We start from the raw sequence: 26379 nt of genomic DNA on the forward strand, positions 1-26379 counted from the left end.
CTTGGAGGGTCTCTTTCCACTCACGTCCTTCAACTGCACCTTCATTTGCCACCTGGAACAATGTCTCCAAACCTTAGCCAGAGCTACTCACCGTCAGCAGTGTGAAGGAGCTTGTGGCTCTTCAAGGTGCCTTTTGACTTGAACTTCTTCCCGCACCTGTCACACAGGTGCGTCTTCTCAGTGCTGTGGCGGTTCATGTGAGCTTTGAGGTTGCTTTTGCTGCGAGTGGCGTATTCGCACAGGGAACACTTGAATGGCTTGATGCCTGCAGGGGAGAGAAACCGTTTTACGCAGTTGGCCTCTCCAACTTTATCAGGAGGAGATCATGTTTTCGTTCCCCCAAGCTGGTTGAGAATTTTGGGGTTGCGCTTACAAGGGATGGAGGGGGGAAACATCAAATTAGGGAGGGCTACTTTGGGACTTCCTCGCCTTGCAAAAACCAAATAAGCAAAACTGTGCTGTGGAACTCCATATTAGCGTATGTGTATGTACAGGGGCTGATGTTTACAAGACATTGATAAGAGAAGTGTCGCCACCACCACAATATAAGACAAAAATGGGGGAAGAAAAATGCTGTTTGGGATTGTGCCAGAAGACAAAAGAATTTATACCTGCTCATTTCACAACCTTGACATGTCTGAATCCTCTCCCATTCATGTCAACTCTTAACGATTCTGGAGTGGTGCTTGAATTTGAATTTGTTTGAATTTGTTCTACCAGCAGCAAGATCTGACTGCTGGCCCAGTGATGGATTGTATTGCAAATCAGGGCTGTTTCCAGAGGAGGCAGAGGAGGAGAGGACCTGGAGCTTATGGAGCGAAGGAACTGGATGAGGCTGTCGGCAGGCCCAGAGGAAGAGGGAGAGGCTTTTGGAGGAGTTGGTGGCGGTGGCAGCGTGCTCCAGGGGCGAAAAGAAGCAAGGCCTCTTTAAGGAAAAGGTGGAAGAGTCAGGATCAGAAAAAGGAAAGAAGGCGAGGTTGTCAGAATACAAGCGAATTTGAGGGCTAATCCACATGGAGCCCCATTTCCATCTGTCCTGTTTGCCATCGTTCACTCCCTAGAGACTAAAATGGACAATGTGAAATTTGAGCGGGCCCCGAATAAGAAGTATATATCGGAGGTGGTGACCCTTTGAGAGCTGTATGCAATGAAATTTCATTTTGATGTATGCCGATTGGTGTACATTCAAAGTGGCAATAAAGTTATGATCATCATTAATGGCTGGGTTTGCACAACATCCTAGTTTTGTTGCTTCAACAAACAATACCCCAAACAAGGAAGTGCCAAGAAAGTAAAAGTAAACAGGCCAACCAAAGGACCCCCAAGGCCACTCCTACCAACACTGAGAGGGCAAGCCACTAGAACAGTGATGGCGAACCTTTTAGAGACCGAGTGCCGAAAATGCAACCCAAACCCCACCTATGTATCATCGGGTGCTGGGTGGGTGTGGCCCATTGGGTGGGCGTGTCCCATTGGGTAGGCGTGGCTGCGGTGGTAACGGCAGACTGGGTGGGACTAAAAAGTTCGATCAATTCCAACTTTGCGAGATTTTTTTTTCCCCGCGAGGTTGAAATTGATTGATTGAACCTTTTTTTTTTTTTGCACAGGGCGGCGGAGGCCTAAAGTGGAGCAGTGGGCTAATGCCTCCTTAAGTAACACCAGCTCCCTGCAATTAGTGCAGGTTCGAGTCCCACCAGGCTCAAGGTTGACTCAGCCTTCCATCCTTCCGAGGTAGGTAAAATGAGGACCCAGATTGTGGGGGGCAATAAGCTGACTTTGTAATAATGCCGCTGGGGGGCGCGCGAAAGCCCTAATAAGCAGGCATATACCTAGAATGAAGGCTATTGCTAAGCACATTGATTTGTGCTTCGATTGTAAGCTGCCCTGAGTCTTCGGAGAAGGGCAGGATATAAATGGGATTTTTTTAAAAAAAAAGTGGAAAGGTTTTATAAAACTCAGCTGAAGGTCTAGGACTGGGGCCACGGCGTGCATGCCTACAGAGAGGGCTTTGTGTGCCACCTGTGGCACGCGTGCCATAGGTTCGCCACCACGGCACTAGAATATAAAATGAAAGCAAACCCCACTCCCTACTAGTACTGATGATGTTACCTAACTGGGTAATGAAACATCTGCAAGAAAGCCACCAAACCTTGGACAGCACCAAGGATCCCACAGTTTAACCCTGAGCTGCAAATATTCTCTTCTAGCAGTATCCTTGAGTAGGTTAAATGGTTCTGCGCATCTTAACATCTAGACCATGAGTGTCAAACCTTTTGGCTTGCCTGGGTCACACATAAGATATATAATATAGTTAATGTATATATAAATAACATAATGTTAAAAGTTTATGATCTTGTGGGGCTGCATTTCTAGCTGTCCATTGCTGGAGGTTGGACATGGCTAATCCAGAGCATAACAGTCATGGCTTGTTTTTCTGGAGGTAACTCATGTAAACGCTGGAACTGGGAAGTTTTATTTTATTTTAATTCTGTTTCTTTCAGAGTGCCTTGTTCAGCTGGGCAGCCACGTAAATTGGACAAATAAACAGATACTGTGTTTGGCTTATCTAAGTTTAGGACTTAAATGTTGCATGAATCCAAGTCGTTCTTTTCCTGGTTTATCATTTTCTCTTGCTCATCTCTTTTGCTCTGAGCTATAATCATAGATTGCAACGTTCCTTGAATAAGAGTGCACTGTCTCACGCTGTTTGTAGAGTGCCGTGCACTTTTATGGAGGGTGGGAGGAGGAGAAGTAATAGCACGAGCACACTGAATTTTGTTGCCCAATTTTTGTGTGGCCAGCAGCTTTGAAAATGTGTGAATATTAAAAATCCTTCGCAAGTGGTCATATGCTAATTTAACATTTTGTTTGTAGGTACATATCAAGAAAGAATGACTTGCCGGGGTAACCCTGATTCATTAATTTAGCAATAAAAGAGATTCAACATATTGATTCCTGAATAACTGTGGACTTCAGCTGCTGAGGCAGAAAAAAAAATCACAAAACAAGTAGCCTGAATGAGATGAGGCACAATACAGTGCTAATCCCGAGTGCCGTGTAACAGAGTGAGCGCCTGTTACTCGTCCCAGCTTCTGCCAACCTAGCAGTTTGAAAGCACGTAAAAATGCAAGTAGAAAAATAGGGACCACTCCGGTGGGAAGGTAACAGCGTTCCGCGCGCCTTTGGCGTCTAGTCATGCCGGCCACATGACCATGGAGACGTCCTCAGACAAGCGCTGGCTCTTCGGCTTTGAAACAGAAATGAGCACCGGCCCCTAGAGTTGGAAACGACTAGCACACATGTGCAGGGGAAACTTTACCTTTACCTTTACCTTAATTCCAAAATAGGGTAAAGGAAGGAGTTCTGAAAACTGATGTAATTACATACTAAAGCAATAAAATGGGGCTAGGGAAGAAGTTGTATTATAAATACTACACATGAGGAATGCATTACACAACATCAGCAATGGGAATTAAAAGATTAACCTTGTGCAACTGAACTCCCTGCCAGATTTTATAAGTTGGAAGGGACCTTGAAGGTCATTGAGTCCAACCCCCTGCTCAGGCAGGAAACCCTATACCATTTCAGGCAAATGGCTGGCCAGTCTCTTCTTAAAAACTTCCAGTGTTGGAGCATTCGCCGCTTCTGGAGGCAGGTTGTTCCACTGGTTAATTGTTCTAACTGTCAGGAAGTTTCTCCTTAGTTCTAGGTTGCTTCTCTCCTTGACTAGTTTCCATCCGTTGCTTCTTGTCCTGCCTTCAGATGCTTTGGAGAATAGCTTGACTCCCTCTTCTTTGGGGCAGCCCCTGAGATATTGGAACACTGCTCTCGTGTCACCCCTGGTCCTTCTTTTCATTAAACTACACATACCCAATTCCAGCAACTGTTCCCTATATGTTTTAGCCTCCAGTCCCCCAATCATCTTTGTTGCTCTTCTCTGTACCCTTTCTAGAGTCTCAACATCTTTTTTTTTACATCGTGGTGACCAAAACTGGATGCAGTATTCCAGGTGTGGCCTTAGCAAGGCATTGTAAAGTGGTATTAGTACTTCATGTGATCTTGATTCTATCCCTCTGTTTTGCATCAGATCAGACAGCCTTTTAAACGATGTGGAAGTGTTGTTATGGTTAAATGCTGTATGTTTGTATTTATCATATGATACAATATGAATAAAAAAGTAAAACAAATTGAGTTGATGGTATAGATATCCAATGAACCCCGACATGGAGTAAATCCCAAATTGTGCTCTGAATTCTCTCTGCTCCAACTGACTTTATGACACTGATATCCTGCCTTTATTATTTTTTATAAATAACTCAAGGCAATGAACATATCCAACATTATCTTCTTCCTCCTATTTTCCCCAACAAAAAACAATTCCGTGAGATGGGTTAGGCTGAGAGAGAGATTGGCCTGAAATCACCCAGCTGGCTTTTATGACTGAGGCAGGACTTGATATGATTTTGTTTTGTCATTTATGTATTGGTGCTGAAGAAGGTCTTTTAATAAAAGGGCTGAAATATGGACAGCTCATTGTATGTATTTGTATAAGAATATGCCATGTTTGCTTCCTAGATTTTTTTTGCCTGTGTTTCCCCCCCCCCCCACTGGCAAATTACTGCAATTATGGACAGACAGGTCCTGGCTACACCCCATTTACCTTCATGAGCCCAAATGTGACGCTGGAGATCCGATCCGTTCTTCATGAAATAAAAATTGCAATAAGGACATTTCATAGCTCGTTTTCCGATAAGTCCTTTGAGCTGAACTCTCCTGCCAACGATCTTGGAAATTGTGTGCATGGACACCTCTGAAATTGAAAGGGGAGGTGGGGTTGGGGAAAGATGGAAGAAAGCAGAAAAGGAAAGGAAAAGAAAGGAAAGGAAAGGAAAAATGTAAGTTCTAGCCTTCCGGAAAGACATTTCAAAAACCAATAAAACGTAGATTGTTTTGACTGCTGGTTGTTGAATCTTTTAAGGAGTACTCCGCCGTTTGTCTCTTTTCTTTTCCCCCGGGTAAGATTTCAATTTGAAAGAAAGAGCCTCATTAGCTGATGGTTTTTCCAACATTGGTCAATCCATTGGTGTATTATGCTGTTTTCTCTAGGGCTTACTCTTTGAGTGACAAATTAGAGACTGACTGGGCTGCTGGTGCAGAAACTGTTTTTTTGTTTTCTCGCAGGACACCTTCTCAAACAGTAAACACATAGGCAAGGGCAGCTTCACTAACCAAATATTTATGAGCTTTAATAGTCTCCGAGAGCTGCTAACATTTGTTCAAGGCTTCACACAGGATTTCCGGAAGGGTTGGGAATTCCAAACAAACAGCTTGTTTAACAACTGCAAAAGGCCTAACAACCCAGATGGGATGGCATAACGGCCAGAAAAGAAGGATGCATTATTCAGACTCAAGGAGGAAGAATAACCAAGCATAAAACACTTTTGAAGTACCTTTTTCAGGAACTTCGAAAACAGATACTAAATGAATGGTTGTAAGTGGCGAAGGGGCTTGCGTAACTCAATGAAGCTGTGAGCTATGCCGTGCAGGGCCACCCAAGATGGAAAGGTCCTAGCAGAGAGTTCTGACAAAACGTGATCCACTGGAGAAGGAAATGGCAAACCACTCCAGTATCTTTGCCATGAAAACCCTATGGACAGTACCAAAAGGCAAAACGATATGACGCTGGAAGATGAGCCCCTCAGGTCGGAAGGCGTCCAATATGCTACTGAGGAAGAGCAGAGGGCTAGTACTAGTAGCGCCAGAAAGAATGAAGCGACTGGGCCAAAGCCGAAAGGACGCTCAGCTGTGGATGTGTCTGGTGGTGAAAGGAAAGTCCGATGCTGTAAAGATTTTTTCTCCATAGGAACCTGGAATGTAAGATCCATGAATCAAGGAAAGCTGGACGTGGTCAAACAAGAGATGACAAGGCTGAACATCGACATCTTAGGAATCAGCAAACTAAAATGGACAGGAATGGGTGAATTTAATTCAGATGACCATCAGGTATACTACTGCGGGCAAGAATCCCTCAGAAGAAATGGAGTAGCCTTCATAGTCAATAAAAGAGTAGGAAAAGCAATACTGGGATACAATCCTCAAAATGACAGAATGATCTCAGTTCGAATCCAAGGCAAACCATTCAATATCACAGTAGTCCAAGTCTATGCCCCAACCACCAGTGCTGAAGAGGATGAAATTGACCGGTTCTATGAAGCCCTACAGCACCTTATAGAACTAACACCAAAAAAATGATGTCCTTATCATCATGGGGGATTGGAATGCTAAAGTAGGAAGCCAAAAGATAACCAGCAAGTTTGGCCTTGGAGTACAAAATGAAGCAGGGCACAGGCTGATAGAATTTTGTCAAGAGAATACGATGGTCATAGCAAACACTCTTTTCCAACAACCCAAGAGACGGCTTTACACATGGACATCACCAGACGGTCAACACAGAAATCAGATTGACTATATGCTCTGCAGCCAAAGATGGAGAAGCTCTATACAGTCAGTAAAAACAAGACCAGGAGCTGACTGTGGCTCAGAACATGAGCTTCTCGTTGCAAAGTTTAGGCTTAAACTGAAGAAAGTAGGGAAAAGCACTAGGCCACTCAGGTATGAATTAAATCATATCCCTGTTGAATATACAGTAGAGGTGGCAAATAGATTTAAGGAATTAGATCTGATAGACAGAGTGCCTGAAGAACTACGGACAGAGGTTCGCAACATTGTACAACAGGTAGCAACCAAAACCATCCCAAAGAAAAAGAAATGCAAGAAAGCAAAATGGCTGTCTGAGGAAGCTTTGCAAATAGCTAAGGAAAGGAGGGAAGCGAAAGGCAAGGGAGAAAAAGAAAGATACGCCAATTGGATGCAGAATTCCAGAGAATAGCTAGAAGAGATAAGAATGCCTTCTTAAATGAACAGTGCAAAGAAATAGAAGAAAACAATAGAATAGGGAGGACCAGAGAACTCTTCAAGAAAATTGGAGAGATGAAGGGAACATTTCATGCAAAAATGGGCATGATAAAGGAACAAAATGTCAGGGACCAAACAGAGGAAGAAGAGATTAAGAAGAAGTGGCAAAATTACACAGAAGAACTATACAAGAATGAGCTCAACGTCCCTGGTAACTATGATGAGGTGGTCACTGACCTCGGGCCAGACATCCCAGAATGTGAAGTGAAGTGAGCCTTAGAAAAACTCAGCAACAACAAAGCTAGTGGAGGTGACAGTATTCCAGCTGAGCTATTCAAAATCTTAAAAGACGATGCAGTAAAAGTGCTACACTCAATTTGCCAGCAAATTTGGAAAATTCAACAGTGGCCACAGGATTGGAAAAGATCAGTTTACATTCCAATTCCAAAGAAAGGCAGTGCCAAAGAATGTTCAAACTATCGCACCATTCCACTCATTTCACATGCTAGTAAAGTTATGCTTAAAATCCTACAAGCTAGACTCCAGCAGTATATGGCTCGAGAATTACCAGAAGTACAGGCAGGATTTCGAAGAGGCAGAGGAACTAGAGATCAAATTGCCAACATACCCTGGATCATGGAGAAAGCTAGGAAGTTCCAGAAAAACACCTACTTCTGCTTCATTGACTATGCTAAAGCCTTTGATTGTGTGGATCATAACAAACTGTGGCAAGTTCTTAAAGAGATGGAAGTACCAGACCATCTTATTTGTCTCTTGAGAAACCCATATGCGGGCCAAGAAGCAACAGTGAGAACTGGACACGGAACCACTGATTGGTTCAAAATTGGGAAAAGAGTCCGGCAAGGCTGTATACTGTCACCCTGCCTATTTAACTTACCGGTATATGCAGAGCACATCATGAGAAAGGCAGGGCTAGATGAATCAAAAGTTGGAATTAATATTGCCGGGAGAAATATCAACAACCTAAGATATGCAGAGGATTCCACTCTAATGGCAGAAAGTGAAGAAGAACTAAAGAGCCTCTTGTTGCGGGTGAAGAAGGAGAGTGCAAAAGTTGGGTTGAAACTTAACATTAAGAAAATCAAGATCATGGCATCCGGCCCACTCAATTCCTGGCAAATAGTTGGGGAAGAAATGGAGGTAGATTTTATTTTTCTGGCCTCCAAGTTCACCGCAGATGAAGACTGTAGCCAAGAAATTAAAAGATGCTTGTTCCTGGGGAGGAAAGCCATGGCAAATCTAGACAGCACACTAAAAAGCAGAGATATCACCCTGTCAACAAAAGTGCATATAGTCAAGGCTATGGTCTTCCCAGTTGCAATGTATGGCTATGAAAATTGGACCATAAAAAAGGCTGAGTGCCAAAGAATTGAGGCCTTTGAACTATGGTGCTGGAGAAGACTCCTGCGAGTCCCTTGGACTGCAAGGCGATCAAACCGGTCAGTCCTAGAGGAGATCAACCCTGACTGCTCTTTAGAAGGCCAGATTCTGAAGTTGAAACTCAAATACTTTGGCCACCTAATGAGAAGGAAGGACTCACTGGAGAAGAGCCTAATGCTGGGAAAGATTGAGGGCAAGAGAAGAAAGGGACGACAGAGAATGAGGTGGCTGGATGGAGTCACTGAAGCAGTAGGCGTGAGCTTAAATGGACTCCAGAATAAGGTGGAGGACAGGAAGACCTGGAGGAATGTTGTCCATGGGGTCACAATGGGTCAGACACAACTTCACAACAAACAACAACAACAATGCTCTACATCAGTGATGGTGAACCTAAAACCCACTTATGAATCGTCGGGTGCCGGGTGGGCGTGGCTGCAGTGGTAACGGCAGACTGGGTGGGACTAATAAGCTCAATCAGTCAATTCCAACTTTGCGAGATTTTTTTTCCCCGCGAGAAGTTGAAATTGATTGATTGATTGAACCCTTCTTTTTTTTTTTTGGTGGAGACCTAAAGCGAAAAGGTTTTATAAAATCCAGGTGAAGGCCTAGGACTGGGGAAGGGCGCGTGTGCCCATAGAGAGGTTTCTGCATGCCACCTGTGGCACGAGTGCCGTGGCTTTGCCACAACAGCTCTACATCTTCAGTTCTAGAATTAAGATTTGCCTTTTTGATTTCAGACTGGCGAATTACTATTCGTAGTATATAGGTGCTGGGACAGCACATAATTTAACCCCCCAAATGTTTTCCTTTTAAAAATTATCTTCCTCATGACAATAGTGACCTTAATAACAGTAACAATGAAAGCCTAGTGGTAAAAAGGCATAATAGAACAGGCAGAATGTTATTTAGCTGCCTCCCCTGCCTGCACGGTTACACTGCTTTTGAGCCCAACAGTGTGGCTTATCTTACCTGGATGGTTTGTCTTTATATGAGCTTTTATAAGTCGGTCTTCAGAAAATGATTTCTCGCACACAGGGCAGGAATAACTCTTTTTGTCCTTTAAAAGAAAGAAAAGGGAGAAGAAGATGTCATTGGTTCACTGAACTGATTGCTAAACTCATTACACAGTGAATAATATCCGGCTCCCAACAAGATGAGGCTCAGAGGTGGATTTCAGTTGGCGTCTGAAAGGACGGAACAGTTATCATTATCAAAATGAGCCATATGGAAAGGATTTTTTTTTTTAAAAAAAAGACCTGTAAGCGATTTCAAAATAATTCGTAGCTTTGGTTTAGAATAATCTTGGCAGCTTGAAGATCTGTGGACTTCAACTACACAGGTTGGTCCACAGGTCTTGAAGTTGCCATGGCTGCACAACCCTGGTTTAGAGCAATAGAGGGAAGGAGGGAGGGAAGAAGAAAAGGATGGAATGGAATAGAACAGAATAATAATAATAACAACAACAATAATAATAATAATAACAACAACAACACGCCAGATATCGCAGTTGTAGAGAACCAAAGCGTACAGCTGATTGATATCGCTGTACCAGGAAATGCCAGAGTCGAAGAAAAAGAACTGGGGAAAAATTACAAAATACCGCAACCTGGCCATCGAAACTGCGTGATTATGCATGAAACTCATAACAGTGACACCCATTGTCATCGGGGCACTGAGAACTATGTCCAAAAACTTTGGAAAACACATCAAGAAATTGCAACTTCCTGCAATAACTCCAGCAAAGCTACAAAAAACTGCGCTACTCGGAACATCTTACATTTTAAGGAGATAGCTGGTTGATACCTAGGATGCTGGCAGCAGCCCCTGTCAACCATTAGCGCCAGTCAATTTGACTGTTCAGTTGACTGAGTTTCATGTTTTATGAATAAAAGTTTTATAAATAATAATAATAATAATAATAATAATAATAATAATAATAATAATAATAATAAAGTTGGAAGGGACCTTGGAGGTCATCTAGTCCAACCCCCTGCTCAGGCACGAAACCCTATACCATTTCGGACAAATGGTTATCCAAGACTCTTCTTAAAAACTTCCAGTGTTGGAGCATTCATCGCTTCTGCAGGCAGGTTGTTCCACTGGTTAATTGTTCTAACAGTCAGGAAATTTCTCCTTTGTTCTAGGTTGCTTCTCTCCTCAATTAGTTTACATCTGTTGCTTCTTGACCTGCCCTCAGGTACTTTGGAGAACAGCTTGACTCCCTCTTCTTTGTGGAAGCCCCTGAGATATTGGAACATTGCTATCATGTCACCCCTCGTCCTTCTCTTCATTAAATTAGACATACCCAATTCCAGCAGCCGTTCCTTATATGTTTTAGTCTTCAGTCCCCTAATCATCTTTGTTGCTCTTCTCTGTACTCTTTCTAGAGTCTCAAGGGGGGAATAACTTTATTGTCACTTTAAATATATATTAATCAGCATACATTAAAATGATATGTTGTTGGCTACATGCACCTCTTAAAGGGCAACCACCTCCAATATACACTGCATATATATATATATATATATATATATATATATATATATATATATATATATATATATATATATATATACACACACACACACACACACACACATATATATATATATATATATATATATATATATATATATATATATACACATATATATATATACATATATATATATATATATATATATATATATATATATATATATATATATATATATATATATATATATATGTAGATCTAGAGTCTCGGGTTTCTTCCCGCGTTCCTTTCATCTTCAGAAAGTTGTGGCGACGTTTCGACGAAATCCCATCCGTCATCATCAGGCCGGAGTGTTCCTCCTGCTGCTTCCAGGAGCAATGCGTGGTCTGGCTGTTCCTTTCTTTCCAACTGCCGGTGGGGCTGTGTTCTGACTGGGTGGAGGCGTGGCTGCTTTCTGATTGGGTGGGGGTGTCCTCGAAACGTCGCCACAACTTTCTGAAGATGAAAGGAACGCGGGAAGAAACCCGAGACTCTAGATCCACACATACAGACACCCGCGAGAATCTACGAAAACATATATATATATATATATATATATATATAAATTCCATTTATATCCCGCCCTTCTCTGAAGACTCAGGGCAGCTTACAAGCTTAGCAGTAGCCTTCATTCTATGTATATGCCTGCTTATTAGGGCTTTCACACACACCCCAAGCGGCATTATTACAAAGTCAGCTTAATTGCCCCCAACAATCTGGGTCCTCATTTTACCTACCTTGGAAGGATGGAAGGCTGAGTCAACCTTGAGCCTGGTGGGATACGAACCTGCACTAATTGCAGGCAGCTGGTGTTACTTAAGGAGGCATTAGCCCACTGCTCCACCATATGACCAATAATAATTATTAATATGCTTATACCTACATAGCAATACCACTTAGACTTATATACCGCTCCACAGTGCTTTACAGCCCTCTCCGAGCGCTTTACAAAGTCAGCATATTGGCAACAAAATCTGGGCGCTCATTTTACTGACCTCAGAAAGATGGAAGTCTGAGTCAACCTTGAGCCGGACAGGATTGAACTCCTGGCAGAGGACAGAGTTTGTCTGTAATACTGCATTCTAACCACTGCACCAGGAGGGAGGGAGGGAGGGAGGAAGAGGAAGGAAGGAACCAACCAAGCAAGCAAGCAAGCTATTCTAATTCTAGGTCAAGTATGTCCAAGCTGGAAATTTTGGGAGTTCGGTATGATCTAGTGAGTGACAATTTGTTTACCAATACTGTACAGACCTATTATGAACCAGCTCTCACAAAGGACAGATGCAGCCTGGCAGTCCGATCTCCTTGAATTTAACAGGTCATGGGATTCAATATTAAAACGGGCTTTAGAAATGGCAGGTTTTAAGAAGACTACCTCTGCGGCACTGAAATTGCTTTTTCCCCCCGCAAATGTTATGTGTAAATGATATTTGGGACCATTTCATCCCATGTGGAGAAAACGAAAAGCTAAATGGGAATGGATTCCAAGCCCCTAAACTATTATTTCTGTCAATATTTGAATATCTGCTCAATGGGAATTGAACATTTGAGAAACCAGAAAATAAGTACACAAAACGTCAAGAACATTATCATTCCAAAGCTAATAATTTTGAAGCCGAGTTGATGAGTTGGAGACTCTTAATTCAATTCTGAACATATGCAGCCAGCTCCATGAAGGCTCCTGGGAACTTTGACAGTGTGGAAGAGACAGATTGCTCCACTTCTTCAAATGCCAAGATTTGCTTCCCGAAAAAGCCAAATTCTACATGAGACTCACAGATAAAAATTAGATTTTTTTTGCAGAGTAAGAGTGGCATGCAAAGGAAAATTCCAGCCACAAGGAGAAAATCAGAAAATTCTCATTGCTATATGCGAGACCTTTACTTTGCCGAGATAATAAGTAAAAGGTAAAAATCTTGTTGGAATATGTGCTTATTAGAAACGTTTTCAGTGCTGAGCTGTTTTCAGCAGCAAATCTCAATGATAACCGATCGTTTTTAAAGTATCTCTGGACCTGCAATTCTTTTATCAAGGAGAGATTAGAATTTGGAATTCGACTTTTAGCATCTTCAGGCATTTTGGCTTAAACATAAAAGAATTAGATATGTTCGCTATCAAAGAGCATCAAAGTTTATGAGAAAAAAAGCATAACACGAACACATTTTCTAGTATGAATAGAACATACAGAACATACATCATAAGGCTGGAAGGGACCTCAGAGGTCTTCTAGTCCAATCCCCTGCTCAAGGCAAGAGACTGTATCAAATGCTCAAGGCAAGAGACCCGATCAAATGGTTGTCCAGTCTATTTTCGAAAACCTTCAGTGATGGAGCACCCAGAATCCAACAATGGTTGGACACTGATCAAAGGGAGAAGCTTGCCTCCAGAAATTGTGGATGCTCCATCACTGGAGACCTTTAAGAAGAGGCTAGACAGTCACTTCTCTGAGATGGTATAAGTCCTCCTGCTTGAGCAGGGGGCTGGACTAGAAGACCTCCAAGGTCCCTTCCAGCTCTATTCTATTCTATTCTATTCTATTCTATTCTATTCTATTCTATTCTATTCTATTCTATTCTATTCTATTCTCCAATATCTATTCTATTCTATTCTATTCTTCTATTCTATTCTATTCTATTCTATTCTATTCTATTCTATTCTATTCTATTCTATTCTATTCTATTCTATTCTATATTCCAATATCTATTCTATTCTATTCTATTCTATTCTATTCTACTCTACTCTACTCTATTCTATTCTATATTCCAATATCTACTCTACTCTACTCTACTCTACTCTACTCTACTCTACTCTACTCTACTCTACTCTATTCCAAGAGGCAAGCTATTCCATTGATTGTTCTCACTGTCAGAAAATTCTTCCTGAGTTCTAGATTGGGATCTCTTTATAACAAGCTTCCAATTATTATTCCTTGTCCTGCCCTCTGGAGCTTTGGAGAATAAATTAATCCCACTTCTCTGTGACAACCCCTCAAGTACTAGAAGAACAGTTATCACATCCCCTCTAAACCTTCTCTTCAATAGACTAGACACACCCAATTCCTGCAACCATTCTTCATATGTTTTAGCGCCCAGGCCCTTTATCATCTTCGTTGCTCTTCTCTGCACTCTTTCTAGAGTCTCAGCATCTTTTTTGCATCAGGGTGACCAGAACTGTACGTAGTATTCTAAGTGTGGCCTCACTTGTGTGCATATTATCACTTCTCATCATCTTTAAGAGTGTATCAACAGAGGGTTAATCTCAAGGGAACACTTCTACAACTCCTTTCTTTAGAGTTTAACATGTTCTATCAAACCAGCTGGTCACAACGTTTTATGGCAACTAATGACTTCTGCAAAAAGGTGGGTCCAGTGGGTGACCTACACTTTACGACAGTCACAACCTACGACCATAATGGACAAATGTAAGTCGTAAGTTGAGGACGATCTGTATTGTACCTTTTTTAAAAAAAAACACAGCAGAGGCAGAAAGAGAGTATGGTGAGTAGTATCTAATTTAGGCAAAAAGTAACTGAAAGTTTTTTTTACCTAGATTTTTCTCTTGTTTTTCTCTGGCATCTGTTAAAAAACCTGCTATTCAATCAACGTGCTAGGCTTTTAAGCACTTCGAAAACTGTAGGCACCTTTTCGACAGGCACAAACACACACAGAGCACAGCACTTGGTAAGAAATCAACTGCTACAAATAAAAATTGAGACTTGTGATCTGAAAACAAGCCCAGACTTTCCATGCAAAATGAATTCAGCTGAGCATTCTTTTCTAATTCAGGCTATAATGATCCTAATGAATACCTGTAAACGCTATGGTGCAATTACAGAAGGATTTCCCCATTTGCTCGGAATTTCATGCTGCTTTCTCAAAAGCCAACTGTGGTTTTCAGAGTCACGGTACTTAAGAGTAGGAAGCTGGCTATTCCAAGCATTCCCTTTTATAATAATAATAATAATAATAATAATAATAATAATAATAATAATAATAATAATAATAATAATAATAATAATAATAAGAAGAAGAAGAAGAAGAAGAAGAAGAAGAAGAAGAAGAAGAAGAAGAAGAAGAAGAAGAAGAAGAAGAAGAAGAAGAAGAAGAAGAAGAAGAAGAAGTTGGAAGGTACCTTGGAGGTCATCTAGTCCAACCCCCTGCTCAGGCAGGAAGCCCTATACCATTTCAGGCAAATGGCTGTCCAGTCTCTTCTTAAGAGCCTTGGTGGAGCAGTGGGCTAATGCCTCCTTAAGTAACACCAGCTGCCTGCAATTAGTGCAGGTTCGCGTCCCACCAGGCTCAAGGTTGACTCAGCCTTCCATCCTTCCGAGGTAGGTAAAATGAGGACCCAGATTGTTGGGGGCAATTAAGCTGACTTTGTAATAATGCCGCTTGGGGTGTGTGTGAAAGCCCTAATAAGCAGGCATATACATAGAATGAAGGCTACTGCTAAGCTTGTAAGCCGCCCTGAGTCTTCAGAGAAGGGCGGGATATAAATGGAATTAAAATTAAAATTTAAAAAAATTAAAATTAAAAACTTCCAGTGTTGGAGCATTCACCACTTCTGGAGGCAGGTTGTTCCACTAGTTAATTGTTTTAACTGTCAGGAAGTGTCTCCTTAGTTCTAGGTTGCTTCTCTCCTTGATTAGTTTCCATCCGTTGCTTCTTGTCCTGCCTTCAGGGGCTTTGGAGAATAGCTTGACTCCCTCTTCTTTGGGGCAGCCCCTGAGATACTGGAACACTGCTATCATGTCAACCCTCACCCTTTTCTCAAAGGTATTCGGTCTATATCTCCTGTCGGTATATAGGAGCTCTAAAAACATCTAATGCATCATGCTGAACATTTCTTTTTAAGGAAAAATGGATAAACACAATCAGGCATCGGGGGTGGGGGGGAGAAATAGTATTGACAAAATTTCCTCATGCTCTTCTACGGCATCAAAAATAGGCTCGTGGTGGCTTAGTGGATCCTGACTTCTTTCAAGATCTTGGAACAGGTGCCAGCCATTTCAAAATATGACATTACTAAAACACAGTATAGTAAAGGAGGCTGAAAGTCTCCCAAATTGGCTTTTCTCCGTAGCACGTGTTAGGTGGAAGGGACGGAATATTTCCAGCAATTTTCCAGTGACTCCTGGGTCGTAACAGTTCTGCTTTTCTTCACTTGATGTTAAAGAGGGTACCAGCCTAGGAGATATTCATTTTTTTTGACAGGGAGAACAATTAAATCAGTAGAACGGCTTGCCTTCAGAAGTTGTAAGTGCTCCAACAGTGAAGGGTTACAGCAATAGCAAAAACTCTTACAACTTATATAGCGCTTCCCAGTGCTTTACAACCCCTCTCTAAGTGGTTTAAGGGTCAACATCTTGCCCCCAAACAAAATGGGTCCTCATTTTACAGACCTCGGAAGGATGGAAGGCTGAGACAACTTTGAGCTGGTCAGAATTGAACTGCGGAACTGCTGGCAGGCTGCAGTCAGTAGAATTAGCTTGCAATACTGCATTCTAACTACTGTGCCACCACGGCTCCTAAGAAGAGATTGGACAGCCATTAATATGAGGTCTCCAGCCTTGAGCAGGGGGGTTGGACTAGAAGACCTTTGAGGTCGCTTCTAGCCCTATGATTCGGTGTTCTGTGCAATAAAAGGGGTTTCTTATTGCATTTTCTCAGGGCTATCACTTCTCCTTCACTGCTTGTATCTCACCCGGCAAACAAAGAGCACAAACAAATTGGTCCCAGCCACCTTCCTCTCTACATAAATCCTGTACAAGACTGATGTCTGAAGAAGCTGCAAAGGCAAGTAACATTATTTTTTCAGGCCTTTTGTTGTCTATAGGGCTTACTGAGACTTTGGCCAATGTATCAAGGAGAGAAGATGAAAAGGTTTAGGTTTAGGTTTAGGTTTTATTAAATTTTTATACCGCCCTTCTCCCGAAGGACTCAGGGCGGTGAACAGGGCATATCATAAAACTACAAAAATACAAAAGTTAAAAAAGTATTAAATTATTGCCCACAGTAAAAACAATAGAAAATATATATAAATATTAAAACCCTAAGTAACTCCCCATCAGGCCAAGCCAGCTTGTTCAAATAAATGGGTCTTTAACCCACGCCGGAAGGAGCGGAGATCCGGTGCCATCCGGAGCTCAACCGGCAGCTGATTCCACAAAGCCGGAGCGCCCACAGAGAAGGCCCTCCCCCTGGGGGCCACCAGCCAGCATTCTCTGACCGGAGGCACCCTGAGGAGGCCCTCTCTGTGGGAACGCACAGGGCGGAGGGGAGTCGACGCCGGCAGCAGGTGGTCCCCGAGGTATTCCGGACCCATGCCATGTAAGGACTTAAAAACCATTACTAAGACCTTGAACCTGAATTAAGGCCGAAGGGAAGGGGATAAGCATGACTGAAGGGATATGGTTGGTGTGCCAAGGGGGCGAAGAGGTTTAGTCAAGGATGCTGGGCACACGGCTGGAGGCACTCTGCTCCTAGATAAGGCCAGAGAATGAGCAGTCCACAGAGGCAACTTTATATACATTTCTCTTTTCTTCAAAAAGGTAAGGAGAGGGAGGTTATATGTATTACTGAATAAATTTGCCTCAACTCAATTGAGGGAGGGAGGGAGGGAGGGAGGGAGGGAGAGAGAGGGAGAAAGAAAGAAAGAAAGAAAGGAAGGAAGGAAGGAAGGAAGGAAGGAAGGAAGGAAGGAAGGAAGGAAGGAAGGAAGGAAGGAAAAGAAAAGTATAAGAAGAAGGAAAGAAAGAAGGAAGGAAGGAAGGAAGGAAGGAAGGAAGGAAGGAAGGAAGGAAGGAAGGAAGGAAGGAAGGAAGGAAGGACATTTTCATGACCTTTCTGTATTTTTGTAGGACTTAATGTGTATAACTGAGATGTCATTTGTATTTCCATACAGGCGTGTCATCTAGTGAAAAGATCATTAGGGCATATAGATATTAACGGTGAGTTGCTTTTCCCCATAAGCTGCCCCTTTTTTTAATCCATTAGTGATCAAGCCAAGAAATGCTCCCCAAGTTCTGCAAATCTCTCGATTACTTAATCTAAAAAGAAGCCCAAAGTTGAATTATGCAGCATAATGCAAATGCAACCACCTTTATTCAGAATAAAATCTGCCCAGCATATGGGCTACTAATTAGTTTAATTCATTTTAATTCTATTTCTATTTCAATTTTTATATTGTCTTTTAACTTTTGCCCTGTAAACCGCCCTGAGTCCTTCAGGAATAGGGCGGTATATAAAACTAAATAAATAAATAAATAAATATAAATAAATCATCCAGAGGTTGGGCTGCTCTAACAGTACGCAACTCTTTTCCTTTGTAATTCAACCAATCCATAATCACAGTCCCGAAATTCAGACTTTCCCACGCCTGAACCTAGAAACAAATAAGGCAGTACGGTTTAGCTGGAGATGTTTGGAAGGCTGGTAACATCTATTTGTAGAGAAATACAAACAGTATAAGGGACGTGGTGGCTCAGTGGGTTAGGACACTGAGCTTGTCGATCAGAAGTTCGGCAGTTTGGTGGGTCGAATCCCGAGTGCCGCGTAGCAGAGTGAGCGCCTGTTACTCGTCCCAGCTTCTGCTAACCTAGCAGTTCGAAAGCACGTAAAAATGCAAGTAGAAAAATAGGGACCACTACGGTGGGAAGGTAACAGTGTTCCGTGCGCCTTTGGCGTCTAGTCATGCCGGCCACATGACCATGGAGACGTCCTCGGACAAGCGCTGGCTCTTCGGCTTTGAAATGGAGATGAGCACCGGCCCCTAGAGTCGGAAACGACTAGCACGCATGTGCGGGGGAAACTTTACCTTTACCTTTACAAACAGTATAATGATAGACTTTTCCATTTGAGCCTCACCCTGCAGAAAATGGGGCAAATTTTGTTTCAAAATCCCCACAGGTCAATTGACTTTTAACATTGCTTCCCTCCTTCAAATTTTATATACCGTTTTTATTTTTATTTTATTATTTTATTTGTACACCACCTGGAATCGCCCTGGGAAAGAGATGGTACAGGATGTCCTCGACTTACAACCACAGCTGAGCCCAAAATGTGTGTTGGTAAGTGAAACAATTGATAAGTGAGTTTTGCCCCATTTTATCATCTTTCTTGCCACAGCTGTTAGGCGAATGCGGTTGTGAAGTGAATCTGCCTTCCCCATCAACTTGGCTTCTCAGAAAGTTGCAAAAGGTGATCACACGACCCTGGGACACTGCGACCGTCATAAATGTGAGGCAGTTGCCAAGCGGCTGAATGTTGATCGTGTGAACCATCGGGATGCTTCAATGCTGGTAAGTGTGAAAAATGGTCATTAGCCACTTTTCCCAGTGCCATTGTAAATTCGAACGGTGACTAAATGAATTGTTGTAAGTCGAGGATTACCTGTAGTTTTAAAATCTGATAAACATATAAATAAATTGAAAGCTGAAACGAAAGGTGCTATCAAGATTCTGGGCTTACCAACTCTGAGTGCACTTTGAGATGGGCCTGGAGTTTGTACTTATCCGGGGTGGAATAATCGCAGTCTTCGGTGGGACACTTTAGCAAAATGTTGCTATGCTTCTGGATGACGTGGCGCTTAAGGCAGTTTTTGGTGATGGAGGAATAGTTGCACTGAGAGCAGTAATGGAGATGCTCTCGGGTGTGTGTGCGGACGTGCATGTCGTAATGCACCTGGTACCAAAACAACTTGCCTGAAAACAACACAGAGAAAAACCAGTAAGTCGATGGTTCTGTTCCCAAAATCCAGTAGCCTAGTTCAAGCGTAAGGCTGATGTTTTTGCGGGAACACCAAAAAGCATCAACAGGCCCAGTCCATTAACGCACACGGAGTTAAATTAGCCCCGAGCAAATCTAAGTTGGCTAAACGAAGTCTAATCCTATCCTGAAAAAATACCTAATCCTATTGAATTGAACCCCTTTTTGGCATGTCTAGTTCCCCCATCCCTCTAAAAAAAAATTTGTAGTAAAAAGCAGCTTGAAAAAAATAGGTCATGATTAAGGTCTGACACCACAGAACATACCTGACACAATACTGCTGCAATTTTGGACAATGAGAAAAGATTGCCAGGGCACCCTTAATAACAGAATGATAAGAGTTGGAAGGGACCTTGGAGGTCTTCTAGTCCAATCCTTTGGTCAAGCAGGAAACCCTGTACCATTTTAGATAAACCATTGTCCAGTCTTTTCTTAAAAGCCTCCAGCGATGGAGCACTCATAATTTCAGGAGGCAAGCCGTTCCACTGGTTAATTGTTCTCGCTGTCAGGAAATTTCTCCTTAGTTCTAGGTTGGTTCTCTCCTTGATTAGTTTCCATCCGTTGAGGACCCAGATTGTTGGGGGCAATTAAGCTGACTTTGTAATAATGCCGCTTGGGGTGTGTGTGAAAGCCCTAATAAGCAGGCATATACATAGAATGAAGGCTACTGCTAAGCTTGTAAGCCGCCCTGAGTCTTCGGAGAAGAGCGGGATATAAATGGAATTAAAATAAAATAAATAAATAAATAAAATATTGCCTTCAGGCGCTTTGGAGAACAGATTGACCCATTCTTCTTTGTGGCAGCCCCTGAGATATTGGAAGACTGCTATCATGTCACCCCTAGTCCTTTTTGTGAGATAACAGGGTTTCTCATAAAAAAAGGATCAGGGACTCTGGGATTGCCCAAAATAAGGAGATGTTCTACCACAGGGGTCTTCAAACGTGGCCCTTTTATGACTTGTGGACTTCAACTCCCAGAATTCCTCAGCCAGGCACGTGTGGGAATTCTGGGAGTTGAAGTCCACAGGTCATAAAAGGGCCAAGTTTGAAGACCCCTGTTTTACCAGAAGTATTGATAAGGTGATTTGGTTTGGATAGCCGCTGTACTAAGTTAACACGTTGTGAGAACACAACCGCTAAGATTGCTCTTTTGGAAGCAAAGCATAAAAACTCCTTTTAAATACACTTTTTTTCCTCAAGTAAATGAATTTAAAAAGACTTGATGAAATGGATTTAATTATTTCCAGAAAGACAGAACCTCATCTGGACACAGTTAACTGACGTTCCTCTGCTGATTGTTGTCCCTATTGAGAAACATTTCTAAAAAGGTATTCTGCTAATTGAACTGTTCTCAATGTACAGAATTGTTATGAAATGTGATTTTCAGAAAGCACTCGAATCAGGGAACCTTATTAGTGAATTAGGAGAGCTTAGATGGCTACCTAGCGAAGCGTTCGCTCGTCTAGAAGAAAGCATTTTTGCTATAACAGCTGTAGGAAGCAAGGAGTTTAGTTGGCTCGGATTTAAATATAACAGGGGAATAGATAAATTAAAGTAGTATGCAGGACTCACTGTAAGAAGTTAAAGAATGGAGAGCAAACATGGTTTCAACGGAATATTTATAGCTTCATGGTTTAATTGTGGGATCCTTGGTGCTCTCTCAGCCTGGTTTTTTTTTTTTTCTTGCAGACATCTGCAAGTAAAGAACCAACTCAGAAAGCACCAAGGAGGATCCCACAAAATGTGGTTTCCTGGGAAATGCGAAAGCGCAGATCTTTAGTGGCAAGTTGGAAGCCGAAAACAGGCAAGCGATACTAATGACGGGGCCAGCAAGATTCCAGGGTTAGTGGATGAACATAGGTTTAATATTAAGGCTGAAACTCTGTCGGTTCAAGTTCTTAAATAGCTTCTTCAGTTGTTTGGTACAAGGAGAAGCACAAACTCCCAAAGGTAAAATATTGCCTTCTTCAATCAAAATGAAGAACAGCTTGGGTTCTCTATCTGACGGTTAATGCCAGTCAAAGATAAGCTGTCACAGCCAGTGCACTGGAACAGGATCATGTTCAAGAGTTTAGGAATCGAGAGCCCAACTTTTAATTCTTTGGTTGATTGAATGGTGGTCTTGGCAGCCTCTTGAATACACACACACACACATATTGAGCCCAACAAAAGGGAGATGCTTGGCCCTTTCCAGTATGTTTAACTCTCTTCTTCATTCTGGGAGTTGAAGTCCACAGGTCATAAAAGGGTCAAGTTTGAAGACCCCTGTTTTACCAGAAGCCTTGGTGGAGCAGTGGGCTAATGCCTCCTCAAGTAACACCAGCTGCCTGCAATTAGTGCAGGTTCGCATCCCACCAGTCTCAAGGTTGACTCAGCCTTCCATCCTTCCGAGGTAGGTAAAATGAGGACCCAGATTGTTGGGGGCAATTAAGCTGACTTTGTAATAATGCCGCTTGGGGTGTGTGTGAAAGCCCTAATAAGCAGGCATATACGTAGAATGAAGGCTACTGCTAAGCTTGTAAGCCGCCCTGAGTCTTCAAAGAAGGGTGGGATATAAATGGAATTAAAATAAAATAAAAAATAAAATTTTGTATTCTTTTATGCCAGGGTTGTCCAAACTCCCAAACCATGCAAAACTAAGAAGTGGCAAAGAGATCAATGGGGCTTATAAACGGGTGCTCCAAAGGATCTTATTGCACGGCATAAAACAGGTCTCCAAACTTGGCAACTTTTGAGATTGGCGGACTTCAACTCCCAGAATTCCTCAGCCAGCAGTGAGCCCAACAGAACTGTTGAACTGCTAGTACTGCCTCTAATTCCTCTATTCCAAGCTCGGAGAGTACCAAGGACACACCACCACCACCCTCAGTTCAACCGTGATTTTCCCTAACTCTGTTTGTCCAACCAGGTCTGCTTCTTTACCTATCTGATGTGCCCTGCTCCTGCTTTCTGACCCTTGTTCCAGCCTCAACCTTTACTTAAGGCAGGACCAGGAACAGCCTCAAGGCTTTAAATCCCAGATCCCTCTCCAGGTTCCCCTCACAGGGCAGACGATCTCATTTGAGAAGAAGTCAAATCCCGAATTCTGCTTCTTCAAAGACAGTTACCAAATGATGAATTTCGGAAGGGTAGCCACACTCCTTCCTTGGGTGGCCATAATCACCTATTGTTCTGGTGATTACTAGGGAAACCAACGTCTGCTATTCAGGGCCCTAAGTGAAAACAAGCCATCAACCTCTGTGCTCACCACAGTATTCGCATTCCAAGTCTCCGTAGACCTTCCTGATCTTCTCACACAAGGCTGTGCTCATCTGCTGTTTTTGCAAATTGTCCAAAATCTGCATGAAGGCTGCAGTTCCAGTTCGATCCTCTGAAGGCTGAGGACAGGACTCTGAATCCTGATGAGGTTCCACACTGGATTCTGGAAGGGGAAGGCAACTGGAAGGCAACTCTGTCTTTTCAAGTGATGAGCTGTTGACTACCTGATGATTAAGACAAACGGTCTGGCTCTCTTCTTCGGTATCAGGAACGCTTTCCGGACCTTGGCATTTCTGGTTTAGACTGGAGTTTTCATCTCCCAAAAGCTGTTCAACTTCACACTGGATGTTCACCGAAGAGTCGAGAGGCAGCTGGTCTTTCGACAACTGGGCCTTTCCTCCGTCTGAATCTGGCGAAGCGTTTTTCTGTAGAAAGCTATCTGAAGCATTGACCAAGCTAGCGCGTAAGGACAGCAATTCCGTTAGGGGCTCACCAACTGGATCTGGTGTGTTTGGTGCTGGTGGACTTTCGAAATCCAAAAGGAGAGCAGGGGATGTTCCCAAACTCTCAGCAGGGTTACTTTCCTGGTTTCCCTGGATGGTATTTACTTCTCCCACGGAAACAGAGTTTACTATGCAGAGCGCCTTGGAGTTTAAGAGGGACAGCTCAGCAGCAGTTTGAGACAATTCTTCTCCAAGGGTCTCCTGTTGGATGTCCCCTCCAGGTTCCAGTAAACAAAAGCTCCGGTTGATGGAATTCTCAAAAACAGACGTCTCCGACAATTCCCCGTGTGCATCTTTGATATGCGAGCGGAGCCTGATGGAGCTGACAAATTTCTTTGAGCACTCACTGCAAATGTACACAAACGGGTGCTTGCGGACGTGAAGCTCCAGGGCTTGGTACTTGGTGGCGCCGTGGCCACAGAGCTCACAAGCAAAAGGCCTCTCGTCCCCGTGGACCAGCATGTGCCGGTCCCGATCCAATTCGTTCTTGAACTTGCGCTCGCAGATCTGACAGTCGTACAAGAGCTGCCTCTTGCCTTCCCGCGTCATCAGGCAGAGCTCGTCAAAGACAGCCTTCACCTTTTTGTCCTGCAAGTCGTGGGCCTCCTTGATGTGCTTGATCAGGTTTTTGACGTCGGAGTATTTTTTCTTGCAGAAGCGGCAGTGCTGCTTGATCTTCTTGTGGACCCTCTCCACATGGACTTTCAGGTGGCCTTTGCTCAGGCAGGTGAAGGGGCAGTAATCGCAGGAGAACTTCTCTCCCGTGTGCTTCCGCAGGTGAACGTTCAGGTTGGCTTTGATGGCGCTGGCGTAGTTGCAGAAGGAGCACTTGTAGGGCTTCTCGTTGGTGTGGATCCTCAGGTGGGCCTGGAGGGAGTGCTTAAATTTGAACACCTTGTTGCAATACTCGCAGGTGAAAATTTTTAACTGAGTGGCGCCCAACCTAAGGAGAAAAAAAAGAATCGAGTCACAAACTGTGAAAGCAGACAGGAGAATAAGAGCCATTTGGAAAGACCAGGGTGGCCCTGAGGGACTACTTCTAAAGAGCTCCCCACCAGCAATCAACACTGAGATAGCGATAGCAATAGAATTTAGGCTTATATATACTGCCCCGAGTGCCGCGTAGCAGAGTGAGCGCCTGTTACTCGTCCCAGCTTCTGCCAACCTAGCAGTTTGAAAGCACGTAAAAAATGCAAGTAGAAAAATAGGGACCACTCCGGTGGGAAGGTAACAGCGTTCCGTGCGCCTTTGGCATCTAGTCATGCCAGCCACATGACCACGGAGACGTCCTCGGACAAGCGCTGGCTCTTTGGCTTTGAAACGGAAATGAGCACCAGCCCCTGGAGTCGGAAACGACTAGCACGCATGTGCGGGGGAAACTTTACCTTTACCTATACTGCCCCATAGCGTTTCACAGCACTCTAGTCAATTTACAATGCAAGCATTATTTGCATATTGCCCTCAACAATCTGGGCCCTGGTTTTATCGACTTTGGAAGGATGGAAGGCTGAGTCAACTTTGAGACTCCTCAAGATCGATCTCCAGGCTGTGGATAGAGTTTGCCTGCAATACTGCACTTTAACCACTGCACAATCCAGGCTCTTAGATAAGCAGGGATTAACACTAGGAGTAATACTTGACCAACATCTAAACAATACCCTAATCGAGAAACTACCAACTCAGAAAAACCATCAAACAGTAAACAGCAGCCTAACCGAGGAATTATCAAGAACACTTCCAACCAATACTGACAAATCAAGGAACTGTATTTAAACTCCACTCCTTTCTGCCACTGAGAATATCATCTGTTGGTAATGAAATGTCTGAAAGAAAACAGCCAAGCTCAGAGAGTACCAAGGATCCCACAGTTCAACCTTGAGCTACAAATAATGTCTTCTACTCTGAATTATGCTCTCCAGCAGTGATGGAGGCATGGGCTGAAAAACAGGAAAGAAACTCAGGGCCTATATCTATTGTCAGGTTGAACTCAAATTACATTAAATAGAATGCTAATAATGTTAGCATCAATATCATCCTTTTAGAGTTATGGACATGCAATTTCAGAGTGTATTTTATAGTAAGGTTTCTCAAATATAATTCATCACCAACGAAGCACTCAAGGTTACATTTTCTTCAGTAAATCTCCCTACTGGCTAAAACAGAAATAAAGAGGTTTTCAGGCAATATGGAGTGGATTCAAGGATAGAATATACACAGTGATATTCTAATTAAATCCTCAGCCAGACTTGTAATTGAGAGCTTATAGGATCATTCCTTGGATAAGTAAAAGCGTTCTGGCTACCCAACTGGCATTTTGATGCCGTCTGGTTGTGGCTGACTTACCCACTACCTTTTTACCCAATTTTGCATTTCTTCTTTCCTTTGGCTTCCTCATCATCTATAGTGGAAGGTAGTTTGGATTCTCAGGCGGGAGGGGCTCCTATCGAGAAGGCAAAGAGGCAGCGGAGCTTGTAATGTCTACTAGGCAGAAAGATGGCTAAGGTGGTCACTCCCTAGCAGTTTGGAATATATCTAGTTATGCAGATATATTTGCTTTGCTTTGGCAAGATTGATGTTGTTGTTGTTAATTGCGAAGTCGTGTCCAACCCATTGCGACCCCATGGACAACGTTCCTCCAGGCCTTCTTGTCCTCTACCATCTGTCCATTTAGTTTCATGCCCACTGCTTCAGTGACTCCATCTGGCCACCTCATTCTCTGTCGTCCCCTTCTTCTCTTGCCCTCAACCTTTCCCAGCATTAGGCTCTTCTCCAGTGAGTCCTTCCTTCTCATTAGGTGGCCAAAGTATTTGAGTTTCAGCTTCAGGATTTGGCCTTCTAAAGAGCAGTCAGGGTTGATCTCCTCTAGGACTGACCGGTTTGATCACCTTGCAGGCCAAGGGACTCGCAGGAGTCTTCTCCAGCACCATAGTTCAAAGGCCTCGATTCTTTGGCGCTCAGCCTTTCTCATGGTACAACTTTCACAGCCATACATTGCAACTGGGAAGACTATATGCCTTGACTA

At 43.0% G+C, this 26379-nt stretch overlaps 1 protein-coding gene across 1 annotated transcript in view; it reads right to left on the bottom strand.

Annotated features, from left to right (window-relative positions):
- ZFAT (zinc finger and AT-hook domain containing) overlaps positions 1-26379 on the bottom strand; it is a 133377-nt gene that overhangs the window by 56907 nt on the left and 50091 nt on the right. The window contains exons 6-10 of the mRNA XM_083360036.1: positions 22844-24300; positions 19300-19532; positions 9286-9373; positions 4661-4810; positions 92-265 (exon numbers count right to left, since the gene is read on the bottom strand). Coding sequence (XP_083216162.1) covers positions 92-265; positions 4661-4810; positions 9286-9373; positions 19300-19532; positions 22844-24300 — 2102 coding nt within the window. The remainder of the gene's footprint in view (positions 1-91; positions 266-4660; positions 4811-9285; positions 9374-19299; positions 19533-22843; positions 24301-26379) is intronic.

Source organism: Vipera ursinii (genome assembly GCF_947247035.1).
Source record: "Vipera ursinii genome assembly, chromosome: 3".
Lineage (NCBI taxonomy): Eukaryota > Metazoa > Chordata > Lepidosauria > Squamata > Viperidae > Vipera > Vipera ursinii.